General features: G+C 32.3%; 1 protein-coding gene across 5 annotated transcripts in view; it reads left to right on the top strand.

Moving 5' to 3' along the window:
* Positions 1 to 14655, top strand: part of ARB2A (ARB2 cotranscriptional regulator A) — a 372775-nt gene that overhangs the window by 159999 nt on the left and 198121 nt on the right. For all 5 annotated transcript variants that reach the window (XM_079790343.1, XM_079790345.1, XM_079790347.1 and 2 more), the window contains one exon: positions 7291 to 7509. In XM_079790343.1, coding sequence (XP_079646469.1) covers positions 7291 to 7509 — 219 coding nt within the window. The remainder of the gene's footprint in view (positions 1 to 7290; positions 7510 to 14655) is intronic.

Here is a 14655-nt window from a genome sequence, read left to right on the forward strand (position 1 = left end):
CTGCATGTATACAGTGCAACTATACATGCACATATACACACATACCCAAGCAGTGCATTTGCACTGTCCTGGAGTAAGTTAAAATACTACTCTTAACACAAACATAGCTTACCAGTTAGAGTTAGTCATCCTTGGAAGTCTAGCCAGAATGTTTTACGAAAATTTTACCGTAATACTTTCTCCTTTTTTCCCTTTGTATATTCCTCTTTTTCTTGAAGAATAAAATAAGACATATTAGGGATTTGCACTTAATTCTGATTTAGGATTTTCTACTGAATGGAAATATCTCAAAATAAAAGGTGGTTCATAAATATAGCACTGTACCTAGCAGAGTGCTTGGTAGATAGTAGCTGCTTATTTAATATTTGTTGTATAAAGTCAGTGTTTAATGAATTATTGACATGAGATCTCGTGCATTATGTCCACATCCTTGTAAGTGGACTTGAGAACTACAAGCAAAGCATTGATATATCCTTGAAACAACAAGAATATTTAAAATATGGTATTTTAATTTGGGGGAAAAAAGAAAGATGACATATGTTAAGATAAAGTGATTTGTGTACTATGGTTCTTAAGCAGGTTTTAAGAGTAACTTAAAAACGTAAGCTTATATTGTATGCTATCTAATTGGGTGAAAGATAATATTTTGAGATTGACACAATTTTATGATGGAATTTAATAAGAAGTTAGGAGAATATTGGACTTTCATTCAGTACTCTTAAACATAAAGGTGTTAACTAGCATGCAGAACAGTAAAGTTCATGAGATAAATCTGTCTGTCTATCCAAGTCCACTTGGGACCATGCAATAAAGGACGTGTGTCTATATCCATTTAAGGATGTCGATTTATCATTGACTGGGCAACAGTTGTAGCTTGGAATTCTTTTCAGTTTACTGTGGGGGAGGGGAGGGTATATATTTATTTCTTTTTATAAAAATGAGAAGCAAAGAATATAAAAAATTTCATAATGCTGTATTAAAGTATGTTTCTGTCCTGCATAATGAATGGTAAATGTTTTTAGAATGCTGTTGTATTTTTACAGAATGCTTTAATATGATATTGAATATGAATATGAAAAGGAAGTTGTGACATTTAAGCAACATAATATTTTAAAACCTAGTAAAAGTTAGAAGAAGAGCAGGTGAAAATATGGGTAAAGTGCAAAGTGAATATTTTAAAATAAATAGTACTTGGATAACCTGGGATGTCAGAACCGGAGACAAGGGTGTGTGTTTGTCAATATATCCTTCATGTTTTACAGACTCCTAAGGGAACAAGGGAAGATACAATTTCACCTTTTCTGTGCCAAAACATTTTAATTATATCTTCTTCCAACTACAGCGGTTCAGTAACCAAGGAGCTGACATTGATGCATGTGTTGATAAAGCTGCAAACATTCAAAATGAGATTAACAAAGATTTTGAGCAAAGGGTGACAGCTAATTTTGCACAGTTTTCTGCATCTAATTCAGGCCAGCGTAATAATAGAATATTTTATAACTGTTTTGTTATTCAAAAGGACATTTATGATGTGTTTATGTTTGTAGATATCATTATATCATACTCAAAAATTATCTATTCTGTAGCTTAAAACTATTTGCATCTCTGTTATAACCCTGAAACATTATTAAAGGGGGGAAAAACCCTCATAAGTTTTTGTGGGTTTTTTTGCAAACATACTTTATTCTTAGAACTCTTTGCCTTTACCTTATTTATCTTAAGCACACTAACTAGGGAAGATCTAAAGATAGCAAACATATATTTTCTAATATTGCTTAGTATGCACTAATCAGATGGCCAAGAAAGTTATATTCAACTTATTTAATTAATAAAATTGTTGTTTCTTTATATTCTTGAGCTCCTTTGAGCACATTTCAGTTTATTTCTTTTCTCCTCTATTCTCTACTTGAAGGCAGCTGACAGTCTTCTTTCACTTTTCTTTTTGTTTGTGAAATTCTCTCTCTCTTTTTTTATCCACTCACTTCTCCATCTGCTTTCACTTTTGTTTGCTTGGGCCGTCTCTCATCCCAACTTGATAATGAGGAATGCAGTGTGACCCTGACCTCTATCAGCCCATGCATGACCTTCTGACTCTACCATATAACCTTTGACCTTCTCTTTGACAGCTTGATTAATTACCCTGTGTTATGATTTATGAGTAAGTGCTATGTAAAAATAATAGACAACAGGTGGTCCTCTGAAAACTTTTTGTAGGATGTTTTCTTTTACTTACTAACTTGATGCGTTATTTGAAGTTGCAAACTTACTAGGTTGGTCTATGTTGATTCACATGGTATTTTTATACTATGGAGTAGACATTAGAATTTAGATAGCTACAGGTTGAAGCATGACTGTGACAAACAATTTACAAGATATTAGTAGGGTGCTGTTATCTAAATGCACATTGGGAAGAAGCACAAAACAGAGTCAAGTGACATTTCAGGCATTTCAGTCCCAGGTCACGTCTTGAGAAAATTGCTGAAATAATGGAGGGGGCATTTTTCAAGCAGAGCTGCAGCTCCAACAGCTATGTTTACTTTAACGCTCCACTAGTGACTTCTGATAGGTTGTCATGACCTCTTTTCACTGTTGCATGTAGGATGTTGCAACAGTGATATGCACATACCCTTCTTGTGAAAAAGATGAGAATAAACACAGCATACATCTTCCAGGAAAGATGAATGGACAGTGGTTTGTCCATTTTAACCGTGGGTAAATGTAGTTTATAAACACTTTGCATTTCATTTCCCTTGAGGAAGAACACCTATCTCTTCTTTCAACCCAAGCAAATAGAATGCTGAACTTGAAAAATATGAGTGATAAATTTGTGTAAAATGATCTCTTACAGAGCCTTGCCTGAAGACCAAAGTGGATAGTTCCATAGGTCAAAGGATTCTACTCTGGCCCCTGACCCCCCATTGGTCACATGTGGCTTGTAGTGTTGGAAAGTTAATATGTAGAGCTCAGTACTTTCAGCTGATTTTTTTTTTTAATTTAGCCAACCACAAAAGAATTGAAAAGATATAGAATTTGCTCCTGTTTTTAATTTTCTTTATAATTGGTAATTATTAGGTAAATTAACTTGGCTAAATCTTCAGTTTTAGCAAGGTCTCTTCTGGGGTCAAAAGTACATTCTGTTTTTGGTCAGGCATTTAAAAAATATATCTAGTGTAGAATATTCTTGATAAGTACATTTCTATTCTGGTTTAATTTCTTTAGCAAGAGTTCCTCTCTGTGTTTGGCATCACCTCTCTGTTTTAGACCTCTCTGACCTAAGCCATCATTTGTTGATTGAATGATAAATGAACTATTACTTATTAGTAAGTGCATCTCTAGACTTCAAAGTAAAGAAGGCCTGGAGGCCTGTGTATTTTGTTTCAATCACAGCAAGTACTTGTGCTGAATAAAATGCTATATCTACCTATAAAATTTTGAGGATTTCTGATTAAGATCCTATGGTTATACCATATGAACACTGATCTGAAAATAAAGCTACAGTTATAGCTATAAAAAGAATAGAAAAATGCAATGAGATAAATTAAAGAGATAAAGCTTACTTTTACCAGTATCTGTCCTCTTTATTACTTTCTTGATCAAATAACAGTTAATTTACAACTTCATGTATGCTTTGTCTCTTGAAACGTTGGATATTGGAATTGATTTGGATAAATCAGTATGAGAGATGCTAAAAGTTTTATTTAGTTAGTTGTACAGTGTTAGATAATCAGTTTGATCATTCTGTCTTCTTAAAGATAACATAAATCTCCATGTATATTTGAAATGACCTAACTTTTCATCTTGTGAGCAACTTAGGATGCTTAAGGAATAATTAAATATAAAAGGAATACTTAAATATAAAATGTTTAAGGTTGTAAGCATTAGAATACTTAGAATGCTCCTTGTTAGAATGGCAATGCCAAGTTGTTTTATGATATTGCATTGATGCCAGATTTTTTACAATACTTTTGAAAAACTTTATGAGTGCATTTGTTAAAGGTCAAAATAGGATCTTTTTTTCTCTTATTTCTGTGTATACTAATTGAGTTACTGGGAATAGAAAGAATTTATTTTTAAAATGGTATTCTGATTTTTAAAAATATATAAATTAATATTATTTACCTTAAGTGGTTAAATTTAACTACTGGTGTTTTCTGCTTTGACTATTTGCTTTGACTCTTTGACTTCCATATCTTAAGGTTGACATGGCAAAAATCTTTGTAGCTTTATTATGTAAAGGGATTTGTTTGACAGTGTTCGTATGTGACAGAGAGAAGAAAAAGATGAAATTTTACTGCATATTTGTGATTAGAGCACATAAATGGATAGTTATCTTAATTTTGTTACTTAGCTTTTTCCTACTCATTATAATATGGTTATAAATGGTCTTTGTGAATATTGCATTAATTAATTTATTAGAAAAATTTTAATTGAAAAATGTAAGATTTTATGGAATGTTAATTAAATTTTCAGCAAAGACATTTATTAAAATTAGCTTTCATTTCTGTGGAAAATGTTCCCGAATATTTGTTCTCTTAATTAAATTGGCAATATGAAATATCTAAATGGTAAAATATTTTCTAAGTAATCCAGGTGTTCAAAGAGAAACATTCATTGTTACAATCAAAATAATAAAAAATTCTTTAATTGATTTATATAGTGGTGATTTTAAAATAGAATCATTTTTCATCTCTGGGTGCCTCAGTGAAAATTGACATTGTGTCTTTTTAAAATTGGACAAATGAGTCATGTAATTTTCAGTTACATAATCAATAACTTACACAAATACTACTTTGATGATTTATGTGTATCTGTTTTTATACTTATTTAGATGGGACACATCAAATTTCAGAATCCATTTAAAATAAAATAGACACAATAATGTTCCAATTCATGATTTCTAAAAATTGAAGTATAAAGTTCTATTCAGATAAACCTGATAATTAATAAAATCTTTCCAGTGATTAACTTATAAAATAGGGTGAGGATTGTAATTCCTGTAACTCAGAATTTTGTCTGAAGTGTTTGTCTTTATTGGGAATTCATTCATTTTGCAGAGGATACTAATGTTCTACCAATTTAAGTCCCACTTTGTTATCATGTCTAAATTTTTGAAATTATCATTAAAATACAGTATATCACTGTTTTCATGTCTGACTCATGTGTAAGTGAGCGAGAGAGTGTGTGTATTTAAAGTTCACTTCACTCAGAGAAGGCAGGGAAGAAACATGACAGGAGACCACTTACTCTCGGTACAGAAACTAGTAAGGAGGCAATTTTCTTTTTGGCCTATGGTGACCTTTTTTGACTATGTTCCCTACACCAGAGACAGTGTACTGAATGCCTCTATTTCACCCTGTTTAGCAGAGTGCAACAGTGTTCTTTAACTTACTTTTGGTGGGAGGAGAAGTTATAGCTGAAATTTGAGAAGGGCGTGAAAAGTTGTAAGAGGCACAAGGAAGAGGGGAAGGAACTTCCTTCAAATGTGATTTTAATAACTAGTCAAGTGTGTCCAACTGTAGAAAATCACCAAGTGACAATCTGTCTACCTGACAGTGATCACAATGAATTACAAGACTTTTGAATAGCTATACAGATTAGAATAAAGCAGGACCAAATAAAATATCTTTTGTTGGTAAAACTTTGTTTTACCAGCTAAGAAACTTGAAAAAAAAAAAAGCCTTCTTTGTGCTTTGATGTAGAATGTTTAAATTTAAAGTCTTGTAAAGTATTTTATAAGGCTTTCATGAAAGAGGTATGTATCTAAAAGTTCTATTCAAACATATATTGAAGAATATGTGGGATATTGTTAAGCAATTTGGTACACATTATATAGTTTTCACATATGTAAAGACAACTATATCTTAATTAACAGTCCTGTCACTAAAATCAGAACTTAAATGATCTTCAAAGTCTCTAAACCATGGTTTTAGACAATAACTGATCTCTTGAGGAAGGGGGGTAGAGTTGAAAGGATCCCAGTGAAGTTTGTACGTGGTTTGTGAAATCAGCTGTTAAAAAAACCAAGTACATGCAGCAATGTAGCATATTTAAAAATAAGATAGTTGCATCTATGCTATTATTACTGCTATCAGTTTTTTAAATCATCTTCTTATATATTAGTTTGGCAAAAATAATGAAATTTCAAACAAAGTAGAAGATTCTACAGTTTTGGAAATGTACTTACTTTTTTTTTTTTTTGAAGTAAGGATGATTTGTTAAAGCTTTATGTTTTGTAGGTCTGATGTTTTTATTACAATATAATACATGTTTTAGGTATGACCTTACAGGATTGTGTAAGGCAAAATTAGGACACCCACAGAACAGAATTGAATAGACAAGATACATAATTCTTTCAAAATGTGTGTTGTGCATGTTTGTCAGTGGTAATTGTTTACCCTTCTCTATTTTCTCAATAGAATATTTCATGAGTTTTAACAATATAAATACCAAAGTTTTCTTAATGATAACCATAGAAGTGTTGCCTTGCTAGCATTAAATCAGACAGGAAAATGTGCTTTAAAATTGTTTAGAAAGGCTTAATAGTTCAATGAGCTGTATTTTAAATTTTGAATTGTTTACTTATATTAGTTCTTTATGAAAAGAGATTTTTATGGTAGTTAAAAAATGAAAGCAATTTCAGGGTTAAAGTGTTGCTGCCATACATCACACTAAGATTAATTTATTTTGTTTTATGATTTGTGTGGCTTTCTGAAAGAAGAGAGGGGAAAAAATCCAAGGTGCACAGGTAGACACTATATGTTTATGATAATATACATATTATAATATACATATATAAATATTAGATTATATTTATTCATTTTTACCATTAAAACAAAAAATGCTTACTGAATCACAAATTGTAAAGGAAAGAAAAATCCAACAAAATGCAGTTTGAATTTTGAACTTAAATTTCAAAGAGGTTATTTTCTCCAAGTATATATTATAAATATTAATGTGGTTTGAAAGTGTACTTTTAATTCACAGTTTATTTCAATTATTTTTGGGGTTCTAGAAGATCTGAAGTACCTTTTAAAAATTTTAAACTTTATAATCTTTATGTTAAAAAATGTGTATTTTCTTCTTATAATAATGTATGGTTATTTACATAAACAACCCAGGCAAACAATTTCACACACCTTTGTTTTGAAAAAATTAAAACTATAATCTTTTATGAAGAAATGTTTTAATGAATATACAAATATATTAAATAACTTATGGAATTTTAAAGAAATTTTTATGAATTGAAATGGTTTCTAGGATTAAATTAAGCTGTCTTTTCTTTCTAAACAGGAAGGATATGGAGTAATAGTTTTGAATCCCAATGAAAACTATATTGAAGTAGAAAAGCCGAAGATACATGTACAGTCATCTTCTGAGAGTTCAGATGAACCAGCAGAAAAACGGGAAAGAAAAGATAAAGTCTCTAAAGAAACAAAAAAGCGACGTGATTTCTATGAGAAATATCGTAACCCTCAAAGAGAAAAAGAAATGATGCAGTTGTATATCAGAGTAAGTAATAAGTAAGATCATTACTTTTCTTCATTATTTTCCTTATGTTTTATTTCATATAAATTATTTTATCTATTTTTTAAAAGAAGCTGTTAATTCCTTAATTTCTAACCATTTATTTTCCATGGGTGCTACTTGAATGAAATGTATTCTACTTTTTAAATCAAAATAATGAACACGTTATTCTTATATCAGTGTGATAGTTTATATAAGTCTCAAAAGCAGTTAATAATGCACTGCATGAAACATCAGTCTTCATCTCGAGTGGTGATAGTTTTAATGTGTTGTTTTTCTACAAGCAGCCACCCATCCACTGTGTCTCAGCTTAACTTCTGTAGGCAGATAGTGGTGGGAAGAGTAATTAATATCTTAATAAATATTTAAGCTAGAATATTTAGGGATAGTGTAATAAGGGAACTCTGTCATTTGCTTTTTTCTTGCCCCATGAACCTTTGCACTTTGTAATGCTAGCAGCATGAAATCGTTACAGCAGTACTGCCCAAGGAGTTCTAATTCTGCAGGGGGCACAAACAATTTTATTTGCACTTTGACACATTCTGCTTGATATACACTGTGTATTATATATATGAAACAGACTCATGCAGTTTTCAAAGCCCTTTTTGTGGATTCTAGAAATATAATTTAATAGTAAAGCATGTAAAAAATGCTACAGGGTATGTAAACTAGTAAATTGATAGGTTCTTCCAAAGTGAACAAGTCAGAACATTTAAACATAGATAATTAACATTTTATAAATTATACAATAAGATAGTAGTAAAGTTTGAGATTATTCAGCTTGAGCTATTTTTACATTTACTTTAAAAGCTCATTAATAAACTATTTCGTACCACCTTTCACGGGAAATACATGGCTTTCAAAGTTACTTTCTTGAATATATTTCTAGTTCAAGGCATAATCACTATACTTTTGAGAATGGTACTCAAAGTATTCAAGCCATTTGATTATATGTCAGTCTGTTGAGTAAGTTATGACATGTAATTAGTAGCGAAAGCCACATATCAATTCTCAATACCCAAAAACATGTGTTCTTGACCAAGAATACCCAAAGCACATCAAACAATGAGCCAAGCGAAAGTGTCGCAGATTATAATATTTAAATTTCTGAAAAGCATCTTGTTAATTAATATATTATTGGGGTGGGGAATCAGTAAGGAGCTTGCTTGTCCTAATGCAGTTATGTTACTGCCTTTCTTCCTGTGACTGCATCCGAGTCATATCTCCTCTAATGGTTGTCCTCAGCTTTTTGTTATGTGATCCAGTCTATCAACCACTATCTGAAGGCAGACTTTTATAAAAACTGCCTCTGATATCCAAATCCCAAATGCAAATTATGTAAGGTTTTTGAAATATAGAAATCATTACGAGTATTCACTTGCTTATGTGAAATGCACACAAAGTGATTTTGGGTATTGTTTTTTATTTCTTCTTAAACAGTTTCTTTTATTTGCCTATGATATGTACAGATTAAGCATCTATGTCTGACATCTGTCTAGTAGGTTTTATCTCTTCTTTTCTATTTTGTCTTTATCTTGTCGCCATTGCTTTGATTTTTTCTTTGTTCTCTTGTATGGGTGCATTTTCTTTATTCTGTTTTTCACATCTGTTTAGTTTATCCCAGCATCGATTTTTTTTTCTTACACCAAGGGGAAATATCTTTTTATGTTGCTTCATTGTTAAGATTTGCTCTCTTTCCCTTTGTCGTTTTCTTTAATTCTTTTATCTCTTTTACACTTCTGCCATTTTTACTTCTTTCCTTATTATGTCTTTTTGCCTCTTTCTTTCTTTTCCCATTTCACTTAACAGTCTAGGTTTCCATTAAAAGGGCTAAAAGACAGAAATAGACTCATGTAAGTAACACAGCTTTATACCTGATAATCTTAGCTATGAAAAAATGTTATTTTTCTTAATAAATACCTTTCTCTTAATATCTCCTAGAATTGTGTAAAGTAACAGAGTTAAGCTGATAGCTTCAAACATACTTATATATAGTAAGGCATGATCCTATAGTAGGAATGAGAGGAATGCTTCATTTTGTATACAGGGCTTCAATTCTTGGGTAATTTTGATCCACTTGAGAAGTAAGTTCTTCTAGTAAGTACTCTTCTTCTGTCTACATAGCTCCAAATAACAAGGGTTTGTAATTTTCATACACAAAGCATGGCATGTGATGGAGATAAATTAACTTTTATTTATATATAAACATTTACATTTGAAATTTATCATTCTTTGAAACAACTCTATGAGGTAGGTGGATAAAATAATTTTATCCTTCTTTTATAGTTAAGGAAACTGATGCACAGATGGTCCATTTTTGTCTAGGATTACATAACTAATAAAACGAGAGAGCTAAGTTTTGAAACCAGGACTTCTAATTAATATATATTCTTGCTCCCTTTCTTTTTTACCAAAGTGTTCTAACTGATTGAAAATAAAATATGTATCTGAAATATGAAAACTAAACCAATTATAATGAAATCATGATATGATATAGTAATACATGTGATTATTATATAAATTTTTAACCAGTTATCACTTAATTGATACTATTAAATGTCTATAAACAATTTATATGTAATATATCTATAATATAGAAATAAATAATAAATATATTGTATTATATTAAGATATGTTTTCTCTTTTAATAGGATCACTAATATTGATTTAATTTTGCAGATGAGGAAACTGTAGATCAAAACTTAGTTTCGCCCTAACTGGTTTGGCTCAGTGGATAGAGCGTCGGCCTGCGGACTGAAGGGTCCCAGGTTCGATTCTGGTCAAAGGCATGTACCTTGGTTGCAGGCACATCCCCAGTAGGAGGTGTGCAGGAGGCAGCTGATCGATGTTTCTCTCTCATTGATGTTTCTAACTCTCTATTCCTCTCCCTTCCTCTCTGTAAAAAATCAATAAAATATATATATTTTTAAAAACTTAGTTTCATGAGAACAGGTACTTAATCTGTTTTGCTGACTGCCGCATCCCCAGAGCCTAGAACAGAGCCTTCATAATGAATATTTGTGGAGTAGGACCTTCACAATAAATTTTTAGTTAATAATGTGTTGGAGCCAGGATTAAAATCCCAAACCACTACTGCTTTTTAAAATATGCCCTGCATCATTAAAGTATGCTACATGGTTGCTCCCCGACCTAGTGACTTAGAATAAATTCTAAAAATTAATGGTAAAAAGTATGTCAAGATATATTTGATACCTTGATTGATCTTATACATTTTCATCTGAATATATAAAAGTTGGATATTCTGTTTTTCTTTTTAGCTACATCATCTTGGTGCTAAAATTATGGATATTTTATTCTGACCTACTGCTATTTCTGTTTTACACACTTGCCGATAAGAATACAGGCAGACTGCTGTACTGCTCTACCCTATATACACTTTGTGCTTTCTGGGATCTGTAACTTTGCTTCCTTTTACTTCCTTTAATCCAGATTCTATCCATCTTATGGTTCCAAGCTGATATCCCACATTCTCCACTCACCATAATCAGTGACCTCTCCTTAATATGATAATTTGAAGTTATTATGTTTAGTTAACTTATATGGAATTTGTCATGTGTTATCTTAAAACATTGTCTTTGTCACATAATATTATTAATATTACCAATTTATCTTTCATGCCTTCCCACTAGATCTTCCCAGAACCCTCTAGATCTTTGAGCATGCTTTATAGGTTTTCAAAATGCATGTCAATCCTTATAAGTAGATATGAGCCAGTTTTCACACTAATACAGAGGAAGTGAGGAACTGTGAGGAACTGATACTACACCCACACTTAAAATCCAATCCCTGAAAGGAGACCAGAACAAAAAGACTAGGCCTTACTCTAGAGATACCTAGATAATGTGACCTGCAGCATAGGAATGAGGGTTATTCTAATATCAAACGGGATCATAGAGAGACAAGTACTCCAACTAAGAAAGAAGACCAATTAGAAGAATTTTATAGTTTGTATTCCACATAGGTGGATATACGCAAAAGTGATTTGAGGCCAAATCTATGAAATACTGGGTTAAAACTGTTTTATTGTCTCTTCCCTAAGAGACTTAGTTGTAGGCTATGGTGATGGGAAGTAAAGAAGGAGGATGATTAGACCAGAGCAATTTTTTTTAAATGCTAGAAGTGGAGGAGGGGGAGGAAATTATATGGCCACACAAGGAAAAAGTCAGATGTGGAGGAGACATTTACAGAATAGGAATCTTGGCAGAGCCTGGCATTACACATTGAAGATACTCAAATATTTATGGATTGATAGCTTGTTGACATCCATCACAAAAATCTTATTCCTTAACATGCAAGTTATGTGATGTCTAGTTTTCTGACGGATTTTTTCAGCATTCATGTGAATTTTTGCAATTGTTCAGAAACAGTTAACTCCAATAAACCGAAGCTTTCTTTTTTTAAAAAAAAATATGTTTTTGATGTTCTGACTTGGGTTATGTCCAAAATATTGGTGAAGGCTGATAAATATCCTGTCTTTTCCTCTATGCCTCTTCTCTTCTGTGCTAATGCCACTGGAGTAATTTCTATCTAATGTTTTTGCAACAAAATTCAATTTATTTATATTACAATCAATGATTGTTTAACCTCTGGGACCTTTTTTATTTTCCTAGTATATACTAGTATTTGAATTTTCTTTTTTTCTGGAATCCAGTAAATAGCCAAAATCTCCTTTAAAATTTTAACAAATATCTAGTATGTACAGGAAGAAATAATGTAGAATCCAGGTCTAAAATCTTAAGATTAGCAAAGTATAAGTTTATTTTACTTACAAAATGAGTATAAATAGATATGAATCACTATTGGGTTATATAGCACATTTCTAGTGTATTAGGAGCAAAGCTTGAGAGATCAAAGTACCTACTGTTTCATGTGGCAACTTTCCTTAAATATGAAATAATGTACTTTTTGGCATATATTATGGCTTAATAAGGGGATTGATTTGGTCTAGGCAATAAACATCATGTCAGACATTCCTGGCATGAAAACCTGCTTAATATGTTTTGTAATAAGACAGAATTTTTTGTTCTTGAAAACATCTGCCAACTGAATTCAAGAGTGAAGACAGAAAATGTCATCAATTCAGTGGTAATCCTATAAATTTAGTTTCTTTTTGAGCAATACATATCAAGATACACAAAATTTCCAGTGTTAATCACCACTGGTTATAGTACTTTGTAAAACGATGAAACAAAAATATTTTATTTTTGTATAATGTGTTAATTAATTCATAATGAATTTTAATATTTCAACAGATAAAATTTTAACAAGCATCTTGCCAACAGATCATTTTTTAAAGCATCTGTTTTTTAATGTGTTGGGTTGAGAACTGAGTCAAATGGCTAAATATGTACATATATTCTTTTTAAAAACATATTTCCACCCCCATAATTATAGATACACTATTTTTCCCCCTCAGACCACAAGGGGTTGCTGCTGTTCATATTGGATTTTGCTTTCCTCAGAAACTGAATCGCCCAATTACGCTACATCTTTTCTCTCTTCCATTTTTTTCCCTTAGTCCAAAATCTCTTAAAATATATTTAAAAAGAAAAACCAAACCAAAACAAAAAACAGTCTTAACTAGTAACTTAACAATCAATATAAGAATTTATTATTTTAAATATTAGAGGCCTGGTACATGAAATCGTACACGGGTAGGGTCCCTTGGCCTGGCCAGCAATCAGGGCCGGCCAGAGCCTTCCTTCCCCTGGCTGCCGCCTGCCGGCTGGGGCCTTCCTTCGTTCTGCACTGCCCCCTGGTGGTCAGCGCACATCATAGTGAGCGGTCGAACTCCCACTTGGTTGAACTCTCAGTTGGTTGAACTCCCAAGGGGACAATTTGCATATTAGCCTTTTATTATATAGGATAGTTCACATTCCAAGGCCTTTACATTTTTCCAAAAGAACTTAAAACCTATCATTTAAGGCAGATTGTGATAATAACTATTTTTATTTCTGTTTTTAGTGTCTGAATAACTTTCAGAACCATACCCATTGTGGAGAGATATTGTAGAGGTGAGATTAAAAGTGTAGAGTCTGCCCTGGTACAATGATTAGAGCATCAGCTTGTACGCCAAAGGGTCACAGGTTCAATTTCCAGCCAAGGGCATGTACCTAGGGCAGTGATGACGAACCTATGACACGCGTGTCAGCACTGACACGCGTAGCCATTTCTGATGACACGCGGCTGCTGAGGCGGCCGCATGCCGAGGATGAAACATTTGCTGCTCCTGAGGATGAAACATTTGCGAAATAATGTTTTTTTCCTCGAAGTGACACACTACCCGAGTTAGGCTCAGTTTTTTGGCGAAGTTTGACACACCAAGCTCAGAAGGTTGCCCATCACTGACCTAGGGGCTGAATGAAAGAAGGTGAAGGGATTGGGAGTAGGCAAAGGGGGGATATGGGGATCCAAAGTGACTTAGCTTTGGACAATGGGCGCATGGTGCAGTGTGCAAGTGATGTTTTGTTGAGTTGTACACTTGAAACCTATATGGCTTTGTGAACCAATGTCACTCCAATAAAGTGATTAAAAAAAGGAAATCAATAAAATAATTAGATCTTTAGATTTAGGACAAAACAACAAACCAAATCTCTGCATTTATGCGTTTTAATTGGTTATTGGCCAGTTTTGATGTGTGGATTCTGCCATAAATATGATGCAGTGGAAAGAATAAGAACTTTAGAATCAAAGAGATGCATGCTATAATCTTAATTTCGTCACTTATATGCTATGATTTTGTGCAAGTCACCACTCTTCTCTGAGTTTTAGTGTCTTCATCTGTAAAATTAGAATATTCATAACTATTAGGCTGTTGTAAGGAATAAATGAGATAAATTAACATATGAAGACAACCAGTGGAATATCTGTATATCCCCTTTCCTTTTTCTTTCCTCCATACACCCATTTCCTTAGGAACTATGGGGAGAATTATGGCTGAATGAAGTCTATCCCAAATGGTTTATAATCGATGCTTCTCAAACCGTTAGGTCTCAGGATGCCTTTACATGCTTAAACTCTTTTTTTTTTTTTTGGCTTTAAATAATTTTTTATTATGTGATTACAGTTGACATATAATACTATATTAGTTTCAGGTGTACAACCCAGTGA

This window comes from Cnephaeus nilssonii (genome assembly GCF_951640355.1).
Source record: "Cnephaeus nilssonii genome assembly, chromosome: 2".
In the NCBI taxonomy this organism is placed as follows: Eukaryota; Metazoa; Chordata; class Mammalia; order Chiroptera; family Vespertilionidae; genus Cnephaeus; species Cnephaeus nilssonii.